The following is a 22,159-nucleotide window of genomic DNA, read 5'->3' on the forward strand; positions in this document are numbered from 1 at the left end:
TTCTTCTTCTTCTTCTAGTCAGCTTTATTGCTGCTGAGCTGTGAGCTCTTTTGCAGACTCTTAGACAAGTATAATGTTGAAAAGGTAGATTGGTATTTGGGTATCACCATAAGCTAACCTAAATAACACACCCAACGCCCCTGGCTATGAGTGTATAGGGAAGCAACAATACTCATCCTCCTTTCTCGCAATTATTTCGTTCAAAATGAAACTTTTATTGAAAGATAACGTTACACGAGATTCTTCCACGAAACAAAAGGTAACGAGACATTTAGGGCCGGTTTTAGGCCGATTTTACCGAATGCTGTAATAGGGCGCCGCGCCTGGCACGGACCCAGCAATGTACATTAAGCATATCACTATCAGCCATGGCTCTTGTCACAGGCTTTAAAAGAAGTTAACATATTCTGTGTAGGCCAATCGTACGATTGACGTAGCTTTAATTAACCCACTGGCGCCTATTACGTTTGAGTTGCTTCCTATGTTGTAGAACAAATGTTGGTATAATGATCTAATTAATAGTAATAGCTGTTATTGTTAAAACAAAAAAAAAGAAATAGAAATGGGGCATCGCAAGTGCTCATTAGATTGGGCCCCGCGATTCGTAAGACCGGCACTGAGAGAATCATTGTGAAGTATGCAATGAGACTTTGACCTAAACAATGTATTACATTACGTCATGTGCGTGTGTCTGAATGTTTTGTTTAGTGTAAGCCAAATGCACAATGAATGTGTGTGTGTGTTTGGAAGTGTGCGTGAGTTTAGGAAACGGGGTGGGAGAGGTTTACTGAGTGTTTCTAGGCACACTGCTGGAGGCATTCATCTTGAGGTTCTCAAACTGAATATCATAGTAAAGTTCTCCTTTCAGACCTTGCCATCTATAGGGCAGATGATGTAAAGCTCATCTGTTTCTGTGACTTAGATTAACAAAGGTGTTCTATATGGCCAAACACAACCACAAACCACCTTTACTTTTCCCCCAATTAATGTCAGGTACCCATTAGATCTGCGTGGACTAAGAGGCACCCTAAAAAGTCCCGAAATTAAAAACTGTAGTCTTCGAACCCGGTACCCTTCGGTTCGGAAGCCAAGCGCTTTACCATTCAGCCATCACAACACCCCCTCCCCCTGATTACATTTTTAAGTAAATATTTTTTTTCTTTTTACTTTTCTCACAACGTTGAAAGACACTTTGTTTTATGCATCGCACAGTAAGTCTATCAAGAACAAAACATAAGCCAATAAAACATCACAAGGAGGCTAGGTGGCTGAGTGGTAAAGCTCTTGGCTGGGATTCTTTATTTCGCGATATTTTGACTCCTCATGACACCCTCGTTAACCTTTGGCCACAGACAAAAAAAGCCTCTGTCCCGTAGATGGCAAGGTCTGCAAAGGTAACTTCTTACTAAGTCGTAGATTGAAACGTTTATATATGCATGTAAATTAAATTTAACAAATGAAATGAAACTTTTTTTTAAAACCTAATTTTAGATCCTCTCCACAAATGTTGTGATTCCTTGTTACAGTAGACCAAGTCTCAAACACAAGCTAATAAGTGTTACTGTTTAAACAAAAATACTATTACAAACTAAAATTGACTTAAACCACCATTCCAATGTTTAATTTTATTGTATGGTATGTACTATGACCTATCCTTTTCTCCATCTGCAGTATCTAGTACTACTCTTCCACAAAGATTCAGATACCTTAAATGTGATTCTTTTCTTAGTTCCAAATACTGTGAATGAGATTCCTTTCTCTACAAAATGCCATATACTATAAATGTGATACTTTCTCCACAAAATACCAGATACTCTAAATGTGATCCTTTCTCCACAAAATACCAGATACTATAAATGTGATCCTTTCTCCCCAAAATACCAGATACTATAAATGTGATGCTTTCTCCACAAATTAACATATACTTTAAATGTGATCCTTTCTCCACACACTTACAGATACTCTAAACGTGATCCTTTCTTCCACGAAGTACCGGATATTATAAATGTGATCCTTTCTCCACAAAGTAACAGATACTCTAAATGTGATCCTTTCTCCACAAAGTAACAGATACTCTAAATGTGATCCTTTCTTCCACTTAGTACCGGATATTATAAATGTGATCCTTTCTCCACAAAGTAACAGATACTCTAAACGTGATCCTTTCTCCACACAGTAACAGATACTCTAAACGTGATCCTTTCTTCCACGAAGTACCGGATATTATAAATGTGATCCTTTCTCCACAAAGTAACAGATACTCTAAATGTGATCCTTTCTCCACAAAGTAACAGATACTCTAAATGTGATCCTTTCTCCACAAAGTAACAGATACTCTAAATGTGATCCTTTCTCCACGAAGTACCAGATATTATAAATGTGATCCTTTCTCCACAAAGTAACAGATACTCTAGATGTGATCCTTTCTCCACGAAGTACCAGATATTATAAATGTGATCCTTTCTCCACAAAGTAACAGATACTCTAAATGTGATCCTTCTCTCCAGGCGCTACCAACCCTTTTTACAGGTGTCTCATACGACGCAAAGTCTGGGAATCACTGAGGGAGATCCTGATTTCTCTTGTACCTTTAGTCTTTCACCTACTCAGATACGAGCCGAGTCAGCTGTTACAGCTTGTCAGTTGGGGAGGAGGTAATCAACACAGTCATTTACTCCAGCCAGGACGTCTTACGCCTCCCCCCTCCCCAGCTTACACAGAGGTGCCGGACGCCAGGAGAAATGTGTGTTTATCCCAAATGATGACCAGATTTTTTGTACAATTGTCTTGTTAAGAAGATGACTCTTGATTTAATGAAGGCAAAGAGTTGAATTAATTTCATTTTGTTTTTATTACGTAACAGATAGTCTCGTATTTATGTATATAATGTACTCATCCTCAAACACATAAGTCCAAATCACAGGAATAGTTATTGTAACTTTAATGATAATAAAGACATCCCTATTGGTATGTGAAAGGTGTTCTGAAAATAGGAATAATTAAACAAGCACAATATAAAAAATACTAAAAAAAAAAGGGGGGGGGGAAAAGAGATGAATCTAATGGGAAGAACTCCACATTTACAACTATATATAACTCAATAATGTATACGTTATTTCCTTTTTCAATATACTACAAGACAAATAGTTAATTGACAGATGAATTTCCTTTTTAAATGGATTTATGTTTTATTAGCTACATTAAATAATTGTTTAAGTTTTCAGCTTGATCCAAATATGTATGTGGGACAAGGTCACACAAATTATGCCATGTCCAGAAAACTGAAGGATTAATTTTCCTTTTTGAAAAAAAAAAATTAATTACCAGTAATGAATCGGCTAATCGGTAAATATTTTATTTGCTTTTTTTTTTGTCAAGTACTAAAAATATTTCTGAAAAGTTACAACATGATCCAATAATGGGTGTGGGAGAAATAACATACTCAACATTTGTATAGGACAGACAGAAGGAGTGGATGTAAGCTTTATAAGGCTTGAATCTGCAGCTTATGAATATTTTGGTGCAGTCTAATAAACACCTAATCGAGTTATTCTTTTAAAGGTTTTTCAATATATTACAATTAAAACAAAAACAAAACATTCCAATGCAGGTACTATCTTTGACTAGTCTTAGTGTAATAACACCCAGTTCAATAATGACTTTTAACAAGAAAAACAAAATAAATAAACCTATTACAACATAAAAAGCAAAAAAATTAAACTCACTAGAACACTAGAACTGAAAAAAAAAATATATATATATATACCGGTATAGCTCCTCCTTCGTGGTAGAAGCTGAGCACATTTCTCATTCCCTATAATGTCGAAGATTGCTATATAGTCCAATCTTTGCTGTATAAAGCTGGCCACACACATGACATGGGTACGTTTGATCTACTGCAAATAAGCCTGCTTCTTCTCCCAGCCCTTTGTTAGAATAAACTTACTAGAAATAAATATACATATTAGAACTGAGTTGAACTGAATATAGACACTAGAATTAAATACCCATTAGAACTGAATAACTACTTCAGTCAAACTAAAATTAGAATTCCACTTACTCACTAAAACCATTGCCTCTCAGTAAGATTACAATCACTCCATAACATCACAATCACTCAAGAAGACAACGTGTGATTTGAGGCCCCCAAAAGGTTAAAAGACGCTATTAGGTTTGTGTGGAATGTCTGTCCGTCCGTCCCGTTTAGATCTCGTAAACTAGAAATGGTATTGAAAATCCGACATCGTAATATTTTAGAGCATTCAAAGTTTTGATGTAACGGCTACTTTTTTCTTTTATGAAAGCGATTTAAATCAATTATGCAAGCATTATGTTTTTTAAAAAAATTGACAAAAATACGCCATTTTTACAACTATTTACTATTAATAGTAACAAACACGGGAGGCTTTTTAGTAAGGGAGATGTCTATTTTTTAACACATTTATGTAAATGGTATTATATTTTGGTCATTTATTACTAAGTTATGTACGTTCTGTCAAACTAAATGTTTACTTTTTTTAAAGAGAAAAAATCTATTTACTATGCATATAAGTGAAACATAATTTAAATCAATAATTAATAAGTAGGTTTTCATATTATCGCGTGACTTGCAACGCTGCACTGTACAAATAGAACACTTTTTTTTAATGAAACTTCCGGGGCGCTGCACAGCAGGCGACCTGATTATACTGGACTCTTTTTTCTATTTTTTTCTGTTAATATTTCATGTCATTTGTTACTACTCCAATGTTTCAGTGGATGTGCACTGTGTCTTTTGGATTCTAATGTTGGTATGGATTTTAATTTGTGTGTAAACGTGTATTTCAGTGGAGTTTTGTGGTAAGACGTTTGACAGTATGGACAACACACCCGCCATCTTGGAACCTAATAACGAGCCTAAGCCCAAGGCTCTAACCGAACAAATCCCTAGTACAAAACGTAAGAAGAGAGGACGTAGAGGGAGAATACGAGTTAAGTGTAGAAGAAGAGGACAAAGAGGCTTCCTTCCACCCATCGTAACAGGCAATGTTAGGTCTTTACAAAATAAGATGGAAGAATTAACAGGTTGCTGTGAACATCTGTATCAATTTAGAGAGTGTTCGTTAATGTGTTTCACTGAAACCTGGCTCAATGATACGATACCCGACTCTTCTGTTGATCTCGATAAATTTTACGTTTATAGAGCAGACAGAACAATTAATAGTGGGAAGTCAAAAGGAGGAGGACTCGTAATCTATATAAACAAGGAATACTGCAACGCCAATAATGTGAACATCAGGAATAAAATTTGTGACCCTAACATTGAACTTATGTATGTCACACTTAGACCTTACTACTTGCCTAGAGAATTCACCCAGGTGTGTGTTGTTGTTGTGTACATACCACCGACGGCTGACACAGCGATTTCGTCGGGCGTTATTTTTGATGTGCTTCACAATGTAGAATCAAAACACCCAGACTCTGTATAGTAACTGGAGATTTCAACAACCTAAATATTGACAACACACTGCTAAACTATTGCCAGTACGTCTCCCCCCCCCCCCCCCCCCCCACAAGGCAGGTTAGAACGATCGACTAATGCTACGTAAACATTAAGCAGGCTTACAAATGTAAAAGTTTGTTCCCACTTGGGGAATCTGACCATGTAATACTCCATCTTATACCAAATTACAAACCTACTCTTAAAACTACAAAGAGAGTTATTAAAACGGTCAAGATGTGGTCTGAAGAGGCTGTAGAAAAACTACAAGGATGCATTGAGAAAACTAACCGGGAAATCTTTATTGAGAACTGTCGAGACATAAACGAACTAACAGAAACTGTTAACTCGTATCTATCATTCTGCGAGGAGTTAACAATTCCAACAAAAACAATACAACTCTATGGAAACAATAAGCCCTGGATGACCAAAAAAATCAAACACCTTATTACTGAAAAGAAAACAAAGTATAAGGCTAGCAACGAAGAGTTTATAAATGCTAAAAATAAACTGAGAAAAGCAATAATTGAAGGAAAAAAAACATACAGAGAAAAAATTGAGAATTTCTTTGCAAATAACAACTCAAAACAATGCTGGGAAGGATTAAAGAAAATAACAGGCTGCGCCTCAAAATGAGAACAAATTTCAGTGGATGATGATGAGAAATTCGCCAACGAACTAAATCATTTTATTCTCATTTTGACAAAGAAGATTTTGTTGATATACACAAAGAACTTTTCAACACTCTGTCCAAAGGAAAATAAGAGCCCTACGTCAATTTTGTAACTGAGGATGAAGTGACCTTGTTATTTAAAAGAGTACACGTAACAAAAGCTTCTGGACGAGACAAAATTAGTGTCAAGCTGATCAAACTATGTGCGGAGCAAATCTCATCTATCTTCTGTCACATCTTTAACCACTCATTGCAAACGTGCGTAATTCCACACATCTGGAAAACTTCAGAGATCATACCAGTGCCAAAGAAACCAAAAATAGATTGCTTAAATGATTTCCGCCCAGTAGCACTAACACCTATTGTTATGAAATGTTTTGAAAAATATATGCTTAAACAACTTGTAGCAAAAGTCAATAACAGCCTAGACCCTCACCAATTTGCATACAAAGCTGCTAGAGGAACTGAGGATGTCATTCTATTGCTTTTGGACCAGCTTTATAAGCATCTCAATATACCCAAAACATATGCGCGAGTCCTCTTCGTAGATTTCTACTCGGCTTTCAATACCATACAGCCACATCTAATGATAAACAAACTGAGTAACTTAAATGTAAGCCCTTACGTACAAGCATGGGTTCTAAACTTTTTAACCCAACGGCCCCAGTATGTTAAAGTCAACAACACCACATCGTCAACTCGAGTACTATGTACGGGTGCTCCACAAGGTTGTGTACTTTCTCCTGTACTATACACTCTTTACACTAATGACATAAGAAGCATCTATGATTTAGTTAAACTAATTAAATTCGCTGATGATACTGCCATAGTCGGTCTTATTTCAGGAGACGATACTCAGTATCGAAGCTCGATAGAAGAGTTTACAAACTCGTACACCGACAACTTTCTAGAACTGAATGTCACAAAAACTAAAGAACTTATAATAGATTTTAGAAAGAAAAAACAAACTATACGTGAACTGCAAATAAACACTACATCTATAGAACAAGTAAATGCATATAAATATCTAGACCTTATCATCAAAACAAGCTTTCATTGGAAGACCACCTTGGAACTCTGACAAAGAAAACAGCCCAGCGACTCTTTTTTTCTATACAAAATCTTGGAAGACAATGGCCACACGCTCCATCAGAACTATGTCAGGTCGTCGCGAAGTGGGTGACTGCTGTCAATCAAAACAAGAACGGAGCGGTACAAAAACTCGTTCGTACCTCACTCGGTCAGACTCTATCACCGCCACTCATTGATCAGGGAACATGAAATGCACCAAGATAACTGTGTGTAGTCGTTGAATGAACTCTTTATGTTGTCTGTTGTATTTATGTGTATTTTTCTGTTGTGTTGTCTTTATATGAGAAAAGAGTCCTTGTAATCACAACAAATTTCCGTAAGGATCAATAAAACAGTCTTAGTCTTAGTCTTAACTAAAGGATTTTGTTTTCTTTAGGATTTGAATAAGAGATCGACCCTTACAAAACAAATAGATCAATTAAATATTCATTATAATACATCAGTTAGGCCAGGTTCACATCTAAATTTACATTCACTTTTACCTATCCCTTGGTCTGATGGACCGTTGAGGCACCACACAAGTTCTGTCAACCTTCTTTCTCCATTCTTCTCTGTCATTTGCCTTTGATAGAATTTCATTCTGATATTCTTCTGAAAATATTAAAACCTGCCTGGGTGGACCACTTCGGGGGCCGATTAAGAGTTTGTGTTTCCACACAAACGGTCTTTGTATTTTTGTTTATTTTAGAGAAAGCAAGAAAAATATATTTTTAAAATACAATTCCTCGTTTATACATCTTATACATCGATTATTTTGCTTTTAATAACTAATGAATTTTAGAGGAACATTTTTTGATAAATGTCAGTAATTAGAGGTTCTTTCCTTTAGATTAGCTTCGTATCTTTTTAATTTTTTAAAATATTTGTTTCTATTGCTTGTTTCCACTTTATATTTGTATAATGTAGTGAGCACTCCCAATGGACCACGAGGACGCCAACGGAGGGCTAGACTTGAATTCTCCTCCACCGCCGCCACCACAGCCCGTGGGCATCTACGGCTGGAGGAAGAGGTGCCTGTATGCCTTCGTCTTGGCCTTGATGATCGTGGTCATAATGAACTTGGCACTGACCGTCTGGATACTCAGGATACTACGTTTTTCTCTGGTGAGTTCAGAATTTTGAAGCATGAACGTCCGTTTTAACCCAAGTGTTAGGCTAGGCCATAGGCGTGTGTTCAATAATGCTCAGTGAATATAAAACCTTTGGTGGCTGGATTGAAGGGGCACGGGGGAAGGGGGAATGAACGAGGAGGATTTACTTTCGTTATCCAAGAGGAACCCAACCGTTACCAAGATGTGTGGCCAGCCGAGACATTCGTTGTAGAAGGCCTCAACACTGACCTGCAACGTCACAACCTGTGGGCAATTTAGTTAATAGCTCGTTGCCACGCCGCACAGACCTGTGACGTGGCAAGTAGCTTATGGTCTAAACTGGCCAGCAGACGTCCTTAGTTGAGTGTAAATAAAAAAATGTACCTGGGGTCGAATGTGAATCAACAGCACAATACCCAAGTCTTGAAACATGTACTTTTCTCCTGATCTAAATTAAAATCATGACCATTGGCCCAAACAGGTTTTAAGAGAAGTACTTTATAGCAGCCTATTCACCAGATAACATTCTGAATCGAGCATCTACATGGATGTCGTGAAATATTATCTAAGCAAAGTTTCAACCAGAAAGAGATTTCTGTCAACAAAAACATTGACATTTCAGAGGACTTTGATCATTTTACTTGAGTAAAAGCATAATTTGGGTATCTAGTTTCTTTGGGTTTTTTTTTCTTCAAATCTTTGATTAGCTCTAATATCACAGTCGAAACTAAGCTTCACTGTATAGCTCACACATAACGATCCATACATAATTCAAATTCATATAAACCGATTTTAGAACATAAAAATATTTAAATATCTAGGATTTTTTGTCCTGAATGATAACACACACATGAAAGGTACTATATGATCGCTTAGATTCTTTGCAAATTTGACCTTTTACTTATGCGAATGTTTCGAAAGATCAACTATGGTATTAGGTTACTATTCGAAATGGCTGCCTGATGGTTTGGAGTGAGCTTCGGGTTGTCGTCACGATTCGTCCCAATTATATATTAAGGTTTATATAAAACCCTTTACTTTTCCATGAGCTTTAATATATCGTATATAGCGAAAAACATATTCTTCATTTCCTTATTTTAAATCAGCTACAGTGTTACTTGGTAAGATCTTCAAGTTGTTGATGTTTCGAAAATCTAAACATTGTGATATGTTATCCAACAGTCCATTAATTTAGTAGCCTATTAGTTAATGCAGTAATTCTTATACTAGATCGTTTCATTTGAAAGAGTGTTGTTTTAAATATAATTCTTGTTGCCTCTAATTACCGTTTTCTTTTCTTCTGTTAGGATGGAATGGGTCATCTGAAAATAAAGCCAAGTGGAATCCAGGTCAAGGCAGAAGCAGAGTTTTTAAAAACAGTTTATGTTGATGAATTGAAGTCAGAGGTAAACAAATAATTGGACATTCTTTTCACAGCTGTGTCACTTAGAGTTCATCTTGACCTATCCATTAGATAAAAGGAAGGGAAACATGTCATGACCTTAAATATAAAACATTGTTCATCCAGTATGCTAGGGCTCTTGCCAATCAATTCAGACATGGTACTATATGAAGTCCGTACTAATGGAATTGGGTATGAATGTTTGATTGTACAACGAATTTCTAAATTTCATCAGAAGTATAAAACAAAACGAATCTTGTTTGAATAAATACTAAAAGAATAGTAGTCTTTATAATATGAAAATACAGTAGTGCAGTGTTTCCCAAACTTTTGACCTATATGTAACCCATTTATAATCTTTGTAATGCTTAGTACCCCTCACCCCCCAACCGTATTGTAGTCTATTAACAGAATAAAATAAATGGGTATTTAAAAAAAATAAGCATAGTTAATGAGGTACAATGTATCCCCTACAAAGTCTTACCTGGGGGTAAGCATATCCCACTTTGGGAAACACTGCAGTAGTGTATATCACCAACTGCACCATTCACATATATATTTATATTGTTATAACCCTGCCTTGCACAATTTGGTTGCTAAGTTTGAAAGAGGTCTCAAACAGCAATCATTGAGTTCAGCTCACTTGATTTTCTTACATAAATTTCAAAGAAAACTGAATATGTGTTATTAGCTATTAATTCTCTTACAATAATGAAATAAACTTTTTAATAAGATTATTAGCACAATTTTTTTAAAAATATTTTTTTATATGAAAAATGATTGTTTTTCATTTTTAGGGCAGTCCGTTGTTTCTGGAATCAACGAAATCTGTGCATCTCCTAACAACAGATAGAAGTAGAACTATAAGAAGTAGACTGGTGTTAGGTAACTATTTAAACTTTTAGAACTTATGTATTGCTATTACTACACAATATAATATAGCAAAAGTAAATCTGCTTAGCATAAAGCTTATATGAAGCTAATCATCTGTTCCTTAACTCTCGTCCCGTATGGGTGCTGTGACAGTTCGCATAACCAACCCCCCCCCCCCGCCCACAAACACACATCAGCTGTTCTTAACAGGATATCAAGAGAGAGGCCGCTCCATTCATTCACGTTGTCCAGCCAGTTTTTCTTGGTGCTCCCTCCACTGGACCTTGAAGAATGACTTGTGATATACTTTAGGCATATTTTCTGATCTGGATAGAATTTAAACATTGGCTACAATCACTTTGCTACTTTGATCTAGTTACAGCTATGAATGATCCAACTAGGGTAGTAGTCTTCTATATGTGATAAGCCCAATAGTTTGGAGTACCCCTTGCGCTGTTGTCCCGAGTTCGGACCCTGCTTGCTGTCACCTCTTGCAATGGTGCAGGAGTATAAGAGGAAATCGTCGTTAGGAAGTGACGTCTGGACAGAGGATGTGCGGTTGTGTTGTACTCGCTCCGAAATGTGGTCTCTGTGTGTAGACCATGGGCTAAATATATCAAAATAATTGGAAAGTTGTTTTTTTTTTGGACTGAGACTAAAGACTTATGGTAGTGTTTCCCTGCTTTTATATTCCTTCTCGATGTCTCCGCTACAATTAGAAGTTTTCTTAGAACGTAAAAAAACAAAAACAAACTTTATCAATTATTAATATAACTATCCATTGGTATTCTTGCATATTATGAGGTATCTACAGTTCATTATCCTGCTATTAAAAAATTTTAATTCGAAAACCAAATCTGCTTTATATGCACTTTATTAAAGGAGCCCAGTGACTGGTTGAAATGTGTAACCCCTCTTGGCAAAATTTATGAAAAATTTGGTGACTGCTGATTGTTTAGAATAATATTGAAAAGGGGGGGGGGGGGTTAACATCAAAACTCTCTGTAAGGGAGTAAGGGCCGGTCTTAGGCAACTGCAACCTATATCACGTTGGCTATGAGTGGGCCCCGCGTTTTCATAGGCCCTGTGCTAATTCTATGTGTAATTATTAAATTGCAAAATATATACGAAACATTCCTGGAAATATCCTGAATTGATTTAAATCTCCTGAAAACTCATAAAAATCTCCTGAAAAATTGACAAAATTGTCATTTGTAGGTGTCATTTATTACGGAAAACGGCAATGGTACGTGCGATAAAAAAGGCATTGTCAGCTTTCAAGTAATAAAATGTAATAATGGACGAGTTTTCACCTAAACCGAAAGTTCCAAAACCTTATTTACTTTTATAGTCAATGGCATATAAATATGCCATAGGTTGCAAGGTGCGTAAAGTAAAGTTAATTTGATCGCAATTTTGTACTTAGTAAAGAATGAATGAAATGCAAAGTCGAATTTATTTTCTAATACAAAATCTTAATTTTCACTTATTGTCCTTATTCCCACCCAGACTAGGCCCCGCGCAATCAGTTTCGCATAGGTTCCCGCAATTGTTAGGACTGGCTCTGAAGGGGGTTAAACTTAGAAACCATCTGGAGGCGGTTTTAAATTTATAGCTCTCGGGGTTCGGGGTGATAATTAATTTAATTTGATATCGAAAAAGGGAAATACATCTTACAGTGTTGAGAGGTGTGCATCAAATGTGGAGTTCTTCTCTTTGGATAATCTTTGGTTTTTAAAAGTATTTTTAAAACTTTGCTTGTATAATATTGCACAGATATAGCTTGTAACAATAAATTGTATCCGTTTTTTTTTTATTTTATAGAAGCCAAAAACTGAACAATGGAGATACAATTATAGATGGAATATAATTTGTCAATATTTGTACAAGGTTACTAAACTTGTTGCTCTTTCATTCCAGACCAAGAAAACATAACAGCATCTTGTGACACGTTTCGTGTTGTAGATTCTAATGGTACTGTCAACTTACTGCTTTCATCTCAGAAAGTCATCCTGGGAAATGGAGATGCCACAGTGCCAGGTAGTTCTCAATTCTGCTTTACATTTTATGTAGTATACACATTGTTATCTGTTTGTGCGGCGTATCTAGCAATTTTAACACATTGAAAGTAAAATTTGTATTCATTACTTTGTAGGCTATCGTCATAGTTGCCTGAACACTGACCTGTGTTGTGACAACCTGTGGTCAGCGAATGAAGACTTATTAGTCTCGTTGCCACGTCACAGGTCAGTTCAGGCGTACCTTGACGATTGGTCTTGGTTCAGTACACTCTGGTTCATTCAATTATGTGGATATGTGTGGGAGGGGGGGGATGCGGGGGGTATCTTGTTAAGTAAATAAGAGTTTTGATGTCATGCCGCTATTGATATATTTGTTAATTGAGCATTACGGTAATTTTGTATTTTCTTAAATGTTGCTAAATGTAATGAATTAATAAATAAACACAATTATACAAAGATCGATTAGTTTATTTGTAGTGTGTGTGCTGGGGCGGACTGGTTATTTGGGCATTCGGCAAATGCCTGTTTGGCAGAAACCCAAATGGTCCGGTAGGACCATTTAAAAGGCCTCTTGTATAGAACGTATTAAATTATTAGAGGTTTTATAATATTTTCTTGTAAAAGGGCCTATCTGAGCGTCGTGTATTACATAAAAATCTTTTGCAGACTCTACAATGTAATGCTAATTTAATCTAACACATTTTCCAAACTAATGTTATAGTCTACATCCGTAGACAGTGCTGCTAGTAGGCTTCATCCTTTAAGGGCCCACACTTTTAGCGATTGAAAAGCAACATAAAGCCTACTGTTCTGTTACGACACAAGACTCTTCGAAATAATAATAGACTCTCAGTTTATTACTCTATAAATACTTTAATATTACAACAAGTTATGTAAATACGAACATTTCATTTCTCTTCCTGTCCATTTCTCCCGGCTTCCCCTTTTAAACAACCCTTCCAGTCATTACACACATTCGCACCATTATTATTGCACACCATGCTGCGCTACGACCGTAACACCTACTATATTCCTTGAAAAGATACAGAGTTCATTGTATGCATGCGTTCAGTTATCGATACATTATCAAACTTAACAGAATGATTTCGGGGACAGATACACCTAGAAATGGATAACCATCCTATGATATATAATTTGTGGGCCGGATTTTATAGGAATGCCCAGACGATTTGAACACCCAGACCGCCCCACTGTGTGTGTGTGTGTGTGTGTGTAAAATAGGACTACAACTCTTCAAAATGAAACGACTTAGTTCTCTTTTCACAGGTGAAGCATTTTGTTTAGACCCAACAATAAATAAATGTATACATAAATTATCAATAATTAATTGACTAATTGATTATTTTTTAAATTGATTGATGTTTTGTTAGTTACATTAAGTAATCACGTTCAACGTGAGGGAAAATAGCGTTAATTATTATTTAAGGTGGAAAACATAACAAATTTAGCAATCTCTGTAAATACTGAAGGATTAGTTTCACTTGTGAATATCAAACAAAATAATAAATTACCATTAATTAATTAATATATGATAATAATTCAATTTACTGCTGAAGGTGCAGTAATTACATTACAAACAAAATCACGACAGCTGAAATGACAAACTTATGGAGTAATTGGTTACTTTCTTTCTTGATTCATGTCTTATCTATGCCAATAAATACTTTTGTGCGAAGTTTCAACTTAATCCGAGAATGGGTGTGGGAGAAATTACGTGTACACACTATTTACCAGACAGAACAGAGGGAGTTGATATAACCTTTGTAAAATACATTTGAAATAATGCAATCACGTAATATACGTGCTCTATAAGCAGGTCTGTTATTCATACAAAAAAAAATCTTAAACTTAATTTTCTTTTCCAGGTGATATCAAATTTAACGGGGCGGTATTTACACCAACTATACAGAGTCCACTGAATTCATCTCTTGAGTAAGTTGACCTTCTTAAAAAGAAATATTTGTTATTTTAAATTCATGTAATTGAAATATTGGAATCTGTGTTTATTTATTAGTGATAAGATATTCAAAAACTATGTTAAAAAATTAATAGACTCCCTTTTCACATACAAGGAAATGAGTTTGTGCTCAATTTCGTGGACATAGAAAATTATTAAGTTTTATAGTCACAAAAAAAAAATAGTAAAATTTCCCATTGGGGCAAATATGTAAAAGACATCAGTTTCTGTGGCTTACGTTTAACGAGGGTGTCATGTGGCCAGTGGAACGACCAACCGCCTTTACTTTTCCCCAATTATTGTTTATAGCTGGGTGGACTCAGAGGCGCCCTAAAGATCTCGAAATTAAAAATCCCAGTTTTCATTAGGATTCGAACCCGGTTAGGATGCCAAGAGCTTTACCCCTTAACCATCGTGCCTCCGAGTTTATCTTCATAGACATAGAAAATGATTCAATACCTCTTTGTAGTTTTATTGTGCTGCGACTTGTTCTATTTTTTGTTGAAAGATCATTGCTTGATCATTACTTTAAACTACACCCGAGCTCAATGAGAAAAGAATATATTAACAAAACATGTTATATATACTTAAGAAAACAGTTCGTTGAGCATGGACTTTGATTTATTTAGAGATGAAGGATGTTCGTCTAAGTTAAACTATGGCTGTATCACTAGTACCATGCAATATTTAAGCTGACATTCGTAACAGTAGATGTATACACACTATTACCTCGCTAAACTCATCCGTCAACTCTTTATATTTACGTTTTGTCCTACACGTCACGTGACTACTGTCTCTAACCTGAACACACACATATATATATATATATATATATAAACTCATAATATATAAATATAAAATATAATATGTAAATTGATAATACATGATAACAGATGTAAAAATCCTTCTTATCTATCAAGTATTTTTGAGTGAGTTTTTATTTAGATGCAAAGATTAAAGGATTGATTAGGATTGATGGATATGCAACTAGTGCAACTGCAAGTAAACAACAGAGTAAAAGTCGAACATTTTCAGATATTAGGTCAACGCTTTCCGGACGGAGGACACGACCATAAAAAGAAATGTCATGTCCTCCTTTTGAAGAACGTGTGGTAACTTACCTAGACTGCATTTCAATCTCCTTCTTCCCTAGTGCTATTAGAGCATGGAATGGGTTGCCTGAGCCAGCCAGGAAAACCGATGACTAGGCAGAATTTATGTCATTGGTTAACATGCATGATTAGACGCATGACGCGTAGGACGTAATCATCTTCTTTTTTGAAGTAACGTCTGTAAGATAAGAACTGACCCAAATTCGAGGAATCTCTTTATAGAAGGTTACTGCTGATTTTAGACATTATTTTTAGAAATGTGCTTTATCTTTTATTTCAGAATCTCCTCAGAGAATAGTAAAATACACATCACTGCTATTGGCGGTGTGTCGCTGAGTTCAACCTTGGCGAACGTCACCTTGCAAACTGACGATAACATGTACATCCAGTCAGGGGCGGTAAGTCATTTTTAAATTGACATTTTATTTTTTTAAAAAAGAAACATCTTTAAAATATTTTTATGCAGATTTTTTTACAGCAATAATATCTACAGTAGTGTGGTGTGTACGAGAAGCTAGGATGAGAAGCTTATTTTGGCTACGCGATCGATTATTCTCACAATTGTAAAAATTGATTCTTTTTTCAGGTTCTACAAATAATTTCGCAAAATTTTAACTTGATCTGGGAAAAATTAAATGTAGAAGCACCAATACACATATTCCGAATAAGTTGAAATGAGTTTTATTAAAATTACTCTTTCAAAAAATTATTAATGCCAAACCAAAATCGAGGGTCACACTGGATCACGATACATGCTTAACGAAGGTCCCTAACCAAATCGTTTAGCGAGGCTCACTGTACAGTAACACTACTAACACAATGATATAACTTATTTTACACTGACCAAAGAATATAAGCTAAAATATAAGTGCAGTGCAATATTTTTATGATTCCTTGTGTCACTGCAAAAAAAAAGTTTTCCTTTTCTGGACCTTGCGATCTATAGGGCAGATAATGTTAAGGTCATCGGTTTCTATGGCCAACGGTTAACGAGCTAGGTGTCATGTGGTCAGCAAAGCAACCAACCGCTTTTACTTGTATCATTGTACTACTGAACTAAAGTAATATATCTGTGACAAAGATATTACTTTAACTCAGTAGTATAGTGACACAAGAAATTATAAACATATTGCATAGGGCTCATCATAAGCCTTGAATGTCTATCCCGCTTTAGAATCGGCTTTAAATCGGGGACTTTGATTTGGACTATTCAGTACCAGTCAAACAAATCAAATAGTTCAAAACCCTTTGTTACGAAGGAGGAAGTCAGATTTTTTTTGTTGTTAGCAATGGATCAATTTAAGTACGGTCGTTCAGAAAACTCCTGCTGCACCATATTATTGGACATTTCATTATTCTAGGTCCTGCTTGATCTTTTTTTATAAATTACAGACGTTCTTTTAAGATAGAAGATAATTACGTCCTATGCTTATCCATGTTTTAATCTAGTTGTGCATGTTAATTAGAGATTTAAACTCTGCTAAGCCGTTGGTTTTCCTGATATTTTATAGATTCATTTTATGTGGTATTTGTAAGTTTTTGTTCTGTGTTGTATGTATTACTGCTACTTTACTATGCTTTTAAAATGACATACACCTTTTATCGCAATTGTTTATTGTCATCCACAGCTTCACCTCATTGGGAACGAGCTTTATCTCTTGGGAATTCCCACAGTGGATGCCACGACGTCTCTTCCAGTGAAACCCACTACAGCGCCGCCTACTGTCTATCAACTGTGTGTTTGCGAAAACGGGAAAGCTTTTCTGGGAAATGCAAGCGGCAATTGTCGAGCGTCTTCGGAGATTTGTTCAGACAGTACTAAGCCTTAATTTTTTTTGGGGACACAATTTTAATATAGATATCGCGCCAACAAGCGGATCTACATTTACTACAAAACTGGTAGCATTTATGGACTCGACTAACGCAAGGCTGATTTTAATAATATCCAGTAAACGGCCAGGACGTGTATGAATTTGTAGCCAGAAACATTATTCAGTAATGGTGGTGCCGAGAGCTAAAATTCTTTGATCGTTGCGGTGTTGTTGTTTTTGTAATGAACTGCCAATGGTGTGCATTAGTTTGCTGTGCAGTATTTCACGTTGCTGCGCAGTCGTAGCTGTCATCTACATATTCTGCCACATCCAGAGCAGACATAATTGTTGTCTGCCAGTGGTCGGTTTAGTATTTTTCCGACCCCGTCGACGGATTTCCTCGGCTGTAGATTTCATAATTGTAGGCCTATCAAGTGTGTATCCTGTGGCCTTAATAAATCTCCAGCTGTATCATTCTGGCGCTGCCTTCTGCCAGATGATCTCTTTTATGCCGGTTAAAGCAAGCTGATGCCTAAGCTGATCTTTAAATCTTTTTTTTACACCGACCACATGTCAGCTCACCAAAAAGGATTGTTATAATGTCACACATGTATAGCTACGTTTCTGTAAATAAAATGTTTATGTATTTATTATGGACGAATCAAACGTAAGGTGTATAGCACGAGAGGCTACAAAAGATCTGTAACACCATGTCATCAAGAACATTTCCCAACAGTGCCGGATATAACTAGGAGAATATCCCTAACCTCTTTTCAAGACTGATGATAAAATTAATGATATAGTAATTACACATTAAATGGCTTGGACATTCATAATATCATTTTCCTTGTTTTCTTTATATTTAGTATGCATATTTTTTTAAATTTTTACATTTGTAAGCTGTGGAGTTCCCTATAGACGGAGGTCTTGGAGGTCTTGGGTCACTGCGCTGTCTTGCTTTGTCCTGCTGTTTTACACATTAGGGGAAATAGCCACTATTAGGCTTATGTAAAATGTCCGTCTGTCACACTCAGATCTCAAAAACTATAAGAGAAATGAAAAACCTTATTTCAACATACGTTGTGGCTTGTAAAGCTTAGGTGCAACGGCTACTTTTTGTTTTATAAAAGCAAACCGTTATGTTTTTAAAATTAATTATGCAAGCGATTTTTTCATAAAAATACACCACTTCTAAAACAATACATAAATGAAGGGGAGATTGTATTAACACTATGTTAACGTGAGTCCACCCAGCTCAAATTGGTACCTGGCATTACTTAGGGAAAAGTAAAAGCGGTTGGTGTTGTGCTGGCCACATGACGCCCCCGTTAACCGTGGGCCACAGAAACAGATGACCTTTACACCATCTTTTCTATAGATCGCAAGGTCTGAATAGGGAACTTCACTTTATTATAACAAAGAAAGATAATTTTGGTGTATTTTTGCATCTGTTATGAAGTGAGTGTGTTTATATGGTGACGGTGGGAAGAGGTTAGCGATTGGTTTTGAATGTTGATACATAGGTGGCAGTGTCGTCACTAGGTCTTAGTTAGGGGAGACACTCCAGAACGTGAGACTGAAAGGTTGTGCTATTGTAGTGAGTTAGATTTTGTGAAAAGATATTATTAAAAAAGTCTACTACATTTGTTTCAATTGTCACAAGGTGATTCTGTCTATATTATAATAAATAAAGTTATTTCTAATATTGTTCACAAAAAAGTTATTCCATTTATTTGAAGTTTTATTTGTTATGATATATTACGCCTACACCGGTTTAGTTGTCTACCGGCAGTTTGATGCTAAAAGTCAATAACAGGTAACAACAGTATCACATCCATATATATCTGTAAAAGTTACAACAAATGTTCATAATAAATATAAATATTATTTGTGTTTTTCTCAATTAAAACAACTACTAAAATTCAAAGAAAACATTTATGTTTGTTCATAAAGGCTTAGTATTCACTTTGTATGTAAATGACACGCATTTTTTTTTTAACTGGACTTTTTATGCAGCTATTCTTGTGCAGCAGCGTGACAGTCGTGGCCACAAATTTCCAAGTAAGCCCCACAAAAATAATCAGATTTTTTATAATTTTTTGTTAGTGCCACAGTCAGGATAAAACCGCTTACTCGTGGTCTTAATTTGCGTATCACTGTCGATATAGTCACTGAGAATGTTTTGGAAACAATTAAACGAAATAATAATGTTATTAGTAATGCGAATGCATAAATGTTAAAATAGTATGAATGGAGCTATCAAAATAGCTAATTGGCCTAAATCCATTTTTTTAAATTAAAAACATTTGCTTGTAGGTCCTATATTAGTTGGGGAAAAGTAAAGGTGGTTGGTCGTTATGCTGGTCACATGACAGCCTCGTTAACCGTGGGCCACAGAAACAGATGACCTTTACATCATCTGTTCTATAGATCACTAGGTCTGATAGGGGAACTTTAATTAATTAATATATATATATATATATATATATATATATATATATATATATATATATATATTATATATATATATAATTGTAATTGAACAATTACTTATGTTTGATAAAAAATCGTTTTGAAAGATTTAAACTTTAAAAGAGAAAAATTAATTTTTATTTTATTATTATTATTTTAGTGCTCAATGATTTTAAAATTTTATTTTCAACGATCAAAACAAGACTATGGCTTGAATATTCCTGGACTTCTGGTGAATTCGATGGGGTCGCCACTGAGTTTGTTTGATAACACAAACTCTCTTTGTAATCTTGTTTTTCTTATATTTAAGGAACTTAATTCATTGCTATATATGGTATATAAAGCTTGTTGGCGTCTTGGTAGTGATAAATGTAAAAAGCTGTTTGTACTAATTGTTGTAAAAACAACGATATTAATTTAAAATTTTAATCTTTTTATTTTTCTTGTTTAGCACGTATGCTTTAATAAATGATACAATAGCGTGCCAGAATTCTGTTATTATTTAGTTTGATATCTTCAAAACTGATCAACATCCTATGTTGGTGTATCAGACTTTGTTAGACGAAGTTTTGCAAGAGAAAATCTTTTTAATGCCTGATTAGCTGATTAGATTTTCGGAAGCAGCTGAAATCACTAGTATAATGTAAAACCATTTCCGTTTGAAACTCTTAAATAATCATAAAAATATGTTCAACTCAATGTTTCTAAATTCAATAATTTTACATTTAAATATATGTAATTATCATTGATAACATGTCAAACACAACCACATTTAAAAATAGAATCGAAAGCCAGATTTCGGGTGAAGCCATCTATGAATTAGCTTAAAGTAGTAAGAAACAAATGAACAATATTTTTTTTTAGGGGGAAAGGGGGAGTTATGGGGTATTTTTCTGCTTGGGTGGGGAGACACCCTGAGTTTTCCTCTCCGGGTGCAATATATTTTTTGTCGCCACTAGGAACTCATGACTGGAAAAATGTCTATTGTTTCATATTTATTAATCATTATATACATGAAAACTATATCTGCTGAAATAAGACTCAGTGTGCCTTAGTTACTAATGTGCTGTTTATTATAAGTAAGATGAACCTAAGGCAAGAACCCGCGCTAACATGAAGAAATACAGGTTGTTACATAGCCCACGTTAGAAACGTTTTTCCAGAAGAAAACGTATTCCTCGAATGGGTGCTTGCTCATCGTGCCAAACGATATCATGGACAAACTTGCCCATCACCCTAGAACTAGAACGGACCTTTCCGTGTAAGTGATGGTGCGTCTTCCAAACCACAAGATTTCTCCACGCTGACTCTTGAAATCGAGGACGGGTCAAAAGGATCTATGTTTGGGATCTTACAGTGGGGGATGCCAAGTATAAATCCCATCGAAGGTGCTACATAATAGTATTGCTTATGAGCTTGCTGAGGAAGAGTTACGCAGAGATAATAGTATCCAAAATTTCGTTCATTTATAACGAGTCGTTTTGCTTCTCCTACAGTTCCGCGTTAACCTGAAATGTGAAAGAAAGTATTTAAAATTAAGAAACCAATTTAAAAACTCAATTTTTATTTAATTAATGCTGAATTTACTTTCTAAGACAAATGGATACCTCTCCATCCCGTTCTAAAGCAGTCAGATGTCCTATTTAATGTCAGTAAAGCAAGTTATTGCTTAATCTGGTCTTTAAAGCGTTTCTGTTGGACATCCTTGTTACGTTCATCACATTTCAGCTCACAAAAATAGACTGCCTTTTTGCAAACATAAGGGATAGTGCTGTAGGACCATAAAAAGTTTCTCTATACTCTCGTTACCGGCATTTCGCTGATGCATCGCTGTTTGTAGTACGGTCTTGCCACAGTATGTCCTTGATGGAGTGAAAACATCTTTAGTGAAAACGTTCAAGAAGACCTAGTTGCTTTCTGTAAAGTACCCATGTCTCAGATCAATGTAGAAGGGTTACTTGGTAGACACTGATTTTGGTAGACATACAGAGCGATTTTTTCCGCCAACTCATTCCTGGAGGCGTCCTAAAGCACTACTGACTTCGGGTTTGTATCCTTCCTTAAGACATTATTCAACTGAGCGAGACTCGGTCACCTGGTATTAACTTATTAAATAGATAGATAATAAATATGTCAAGCATTGTTCTAAAATAAA

General features: G+C 35.5%; 1 protein-coding gene across 6 annotated transcripts in view; it reads left to right on the plus strand.

The window, feature by feature from the left end:
• Positions 1–20,476, plus strand: part of LOC106056660 (zeta-sarcoglycan-like) — a 41,596-nt gene extending 21,120 nt beyond the window's left edge. For 5 of the 6 annotated variants that reach the window (XM_056038404.1, XM_056038401.1, XM_056038400.1 and 2 more), the window contains 7 exons: positions 8,151–8,348; positions 9,643–9,741; positions 10,535–10,622; positions 12,531–12,650; positions 14,518–14,584; positions 16,002–16,119; positions 17,350–20,476. In XM_056038404.1, the coding sequence (XP_055894379.1) occupies positions 8,163–8,348; positions 9,643–9,741; positions 10,535–10,622; positions 12,531–12,650; positions 14,518–14,584; positions 16,002–16,119; positions 17,350–17,550 (879 nt within the window). In that variant the 5' untranslated portion in view covers positions 8,151–8,162 and the 3' untranslated portion in view covers positions 17,551–20,476. Of the gene's footprint in view, positions 1–4,645; positions 4,791–8,150; positions 8,349–9,642; positions 9,742–10,534; positions 10,623–12,530; positions 12,651–14,517; positions 14,585–16,001; positions 16,120–17,349 lie in introns of those variants that run through there. The other variant, XM_056038403.1, reaches the window with a different exon arrangement.
• Positions 20,477–22,159: the final 1,683 nt, after the last annotated feature.

The sequence above is a fragment of the Biomphalaria glabrata genome, chromosome 8, assembly GCF_947242115.1.
Source record: "Biomphalaria glabrata chromosome 8, xgBioGlab47.1, whole genome shotgun sequence".
Lineage (NCBI taxonomy): Eukaryota > Metazoa > Mollusca > Gastropoda > Planorbidae > Biomphalaria > Biomphalaria glabrata.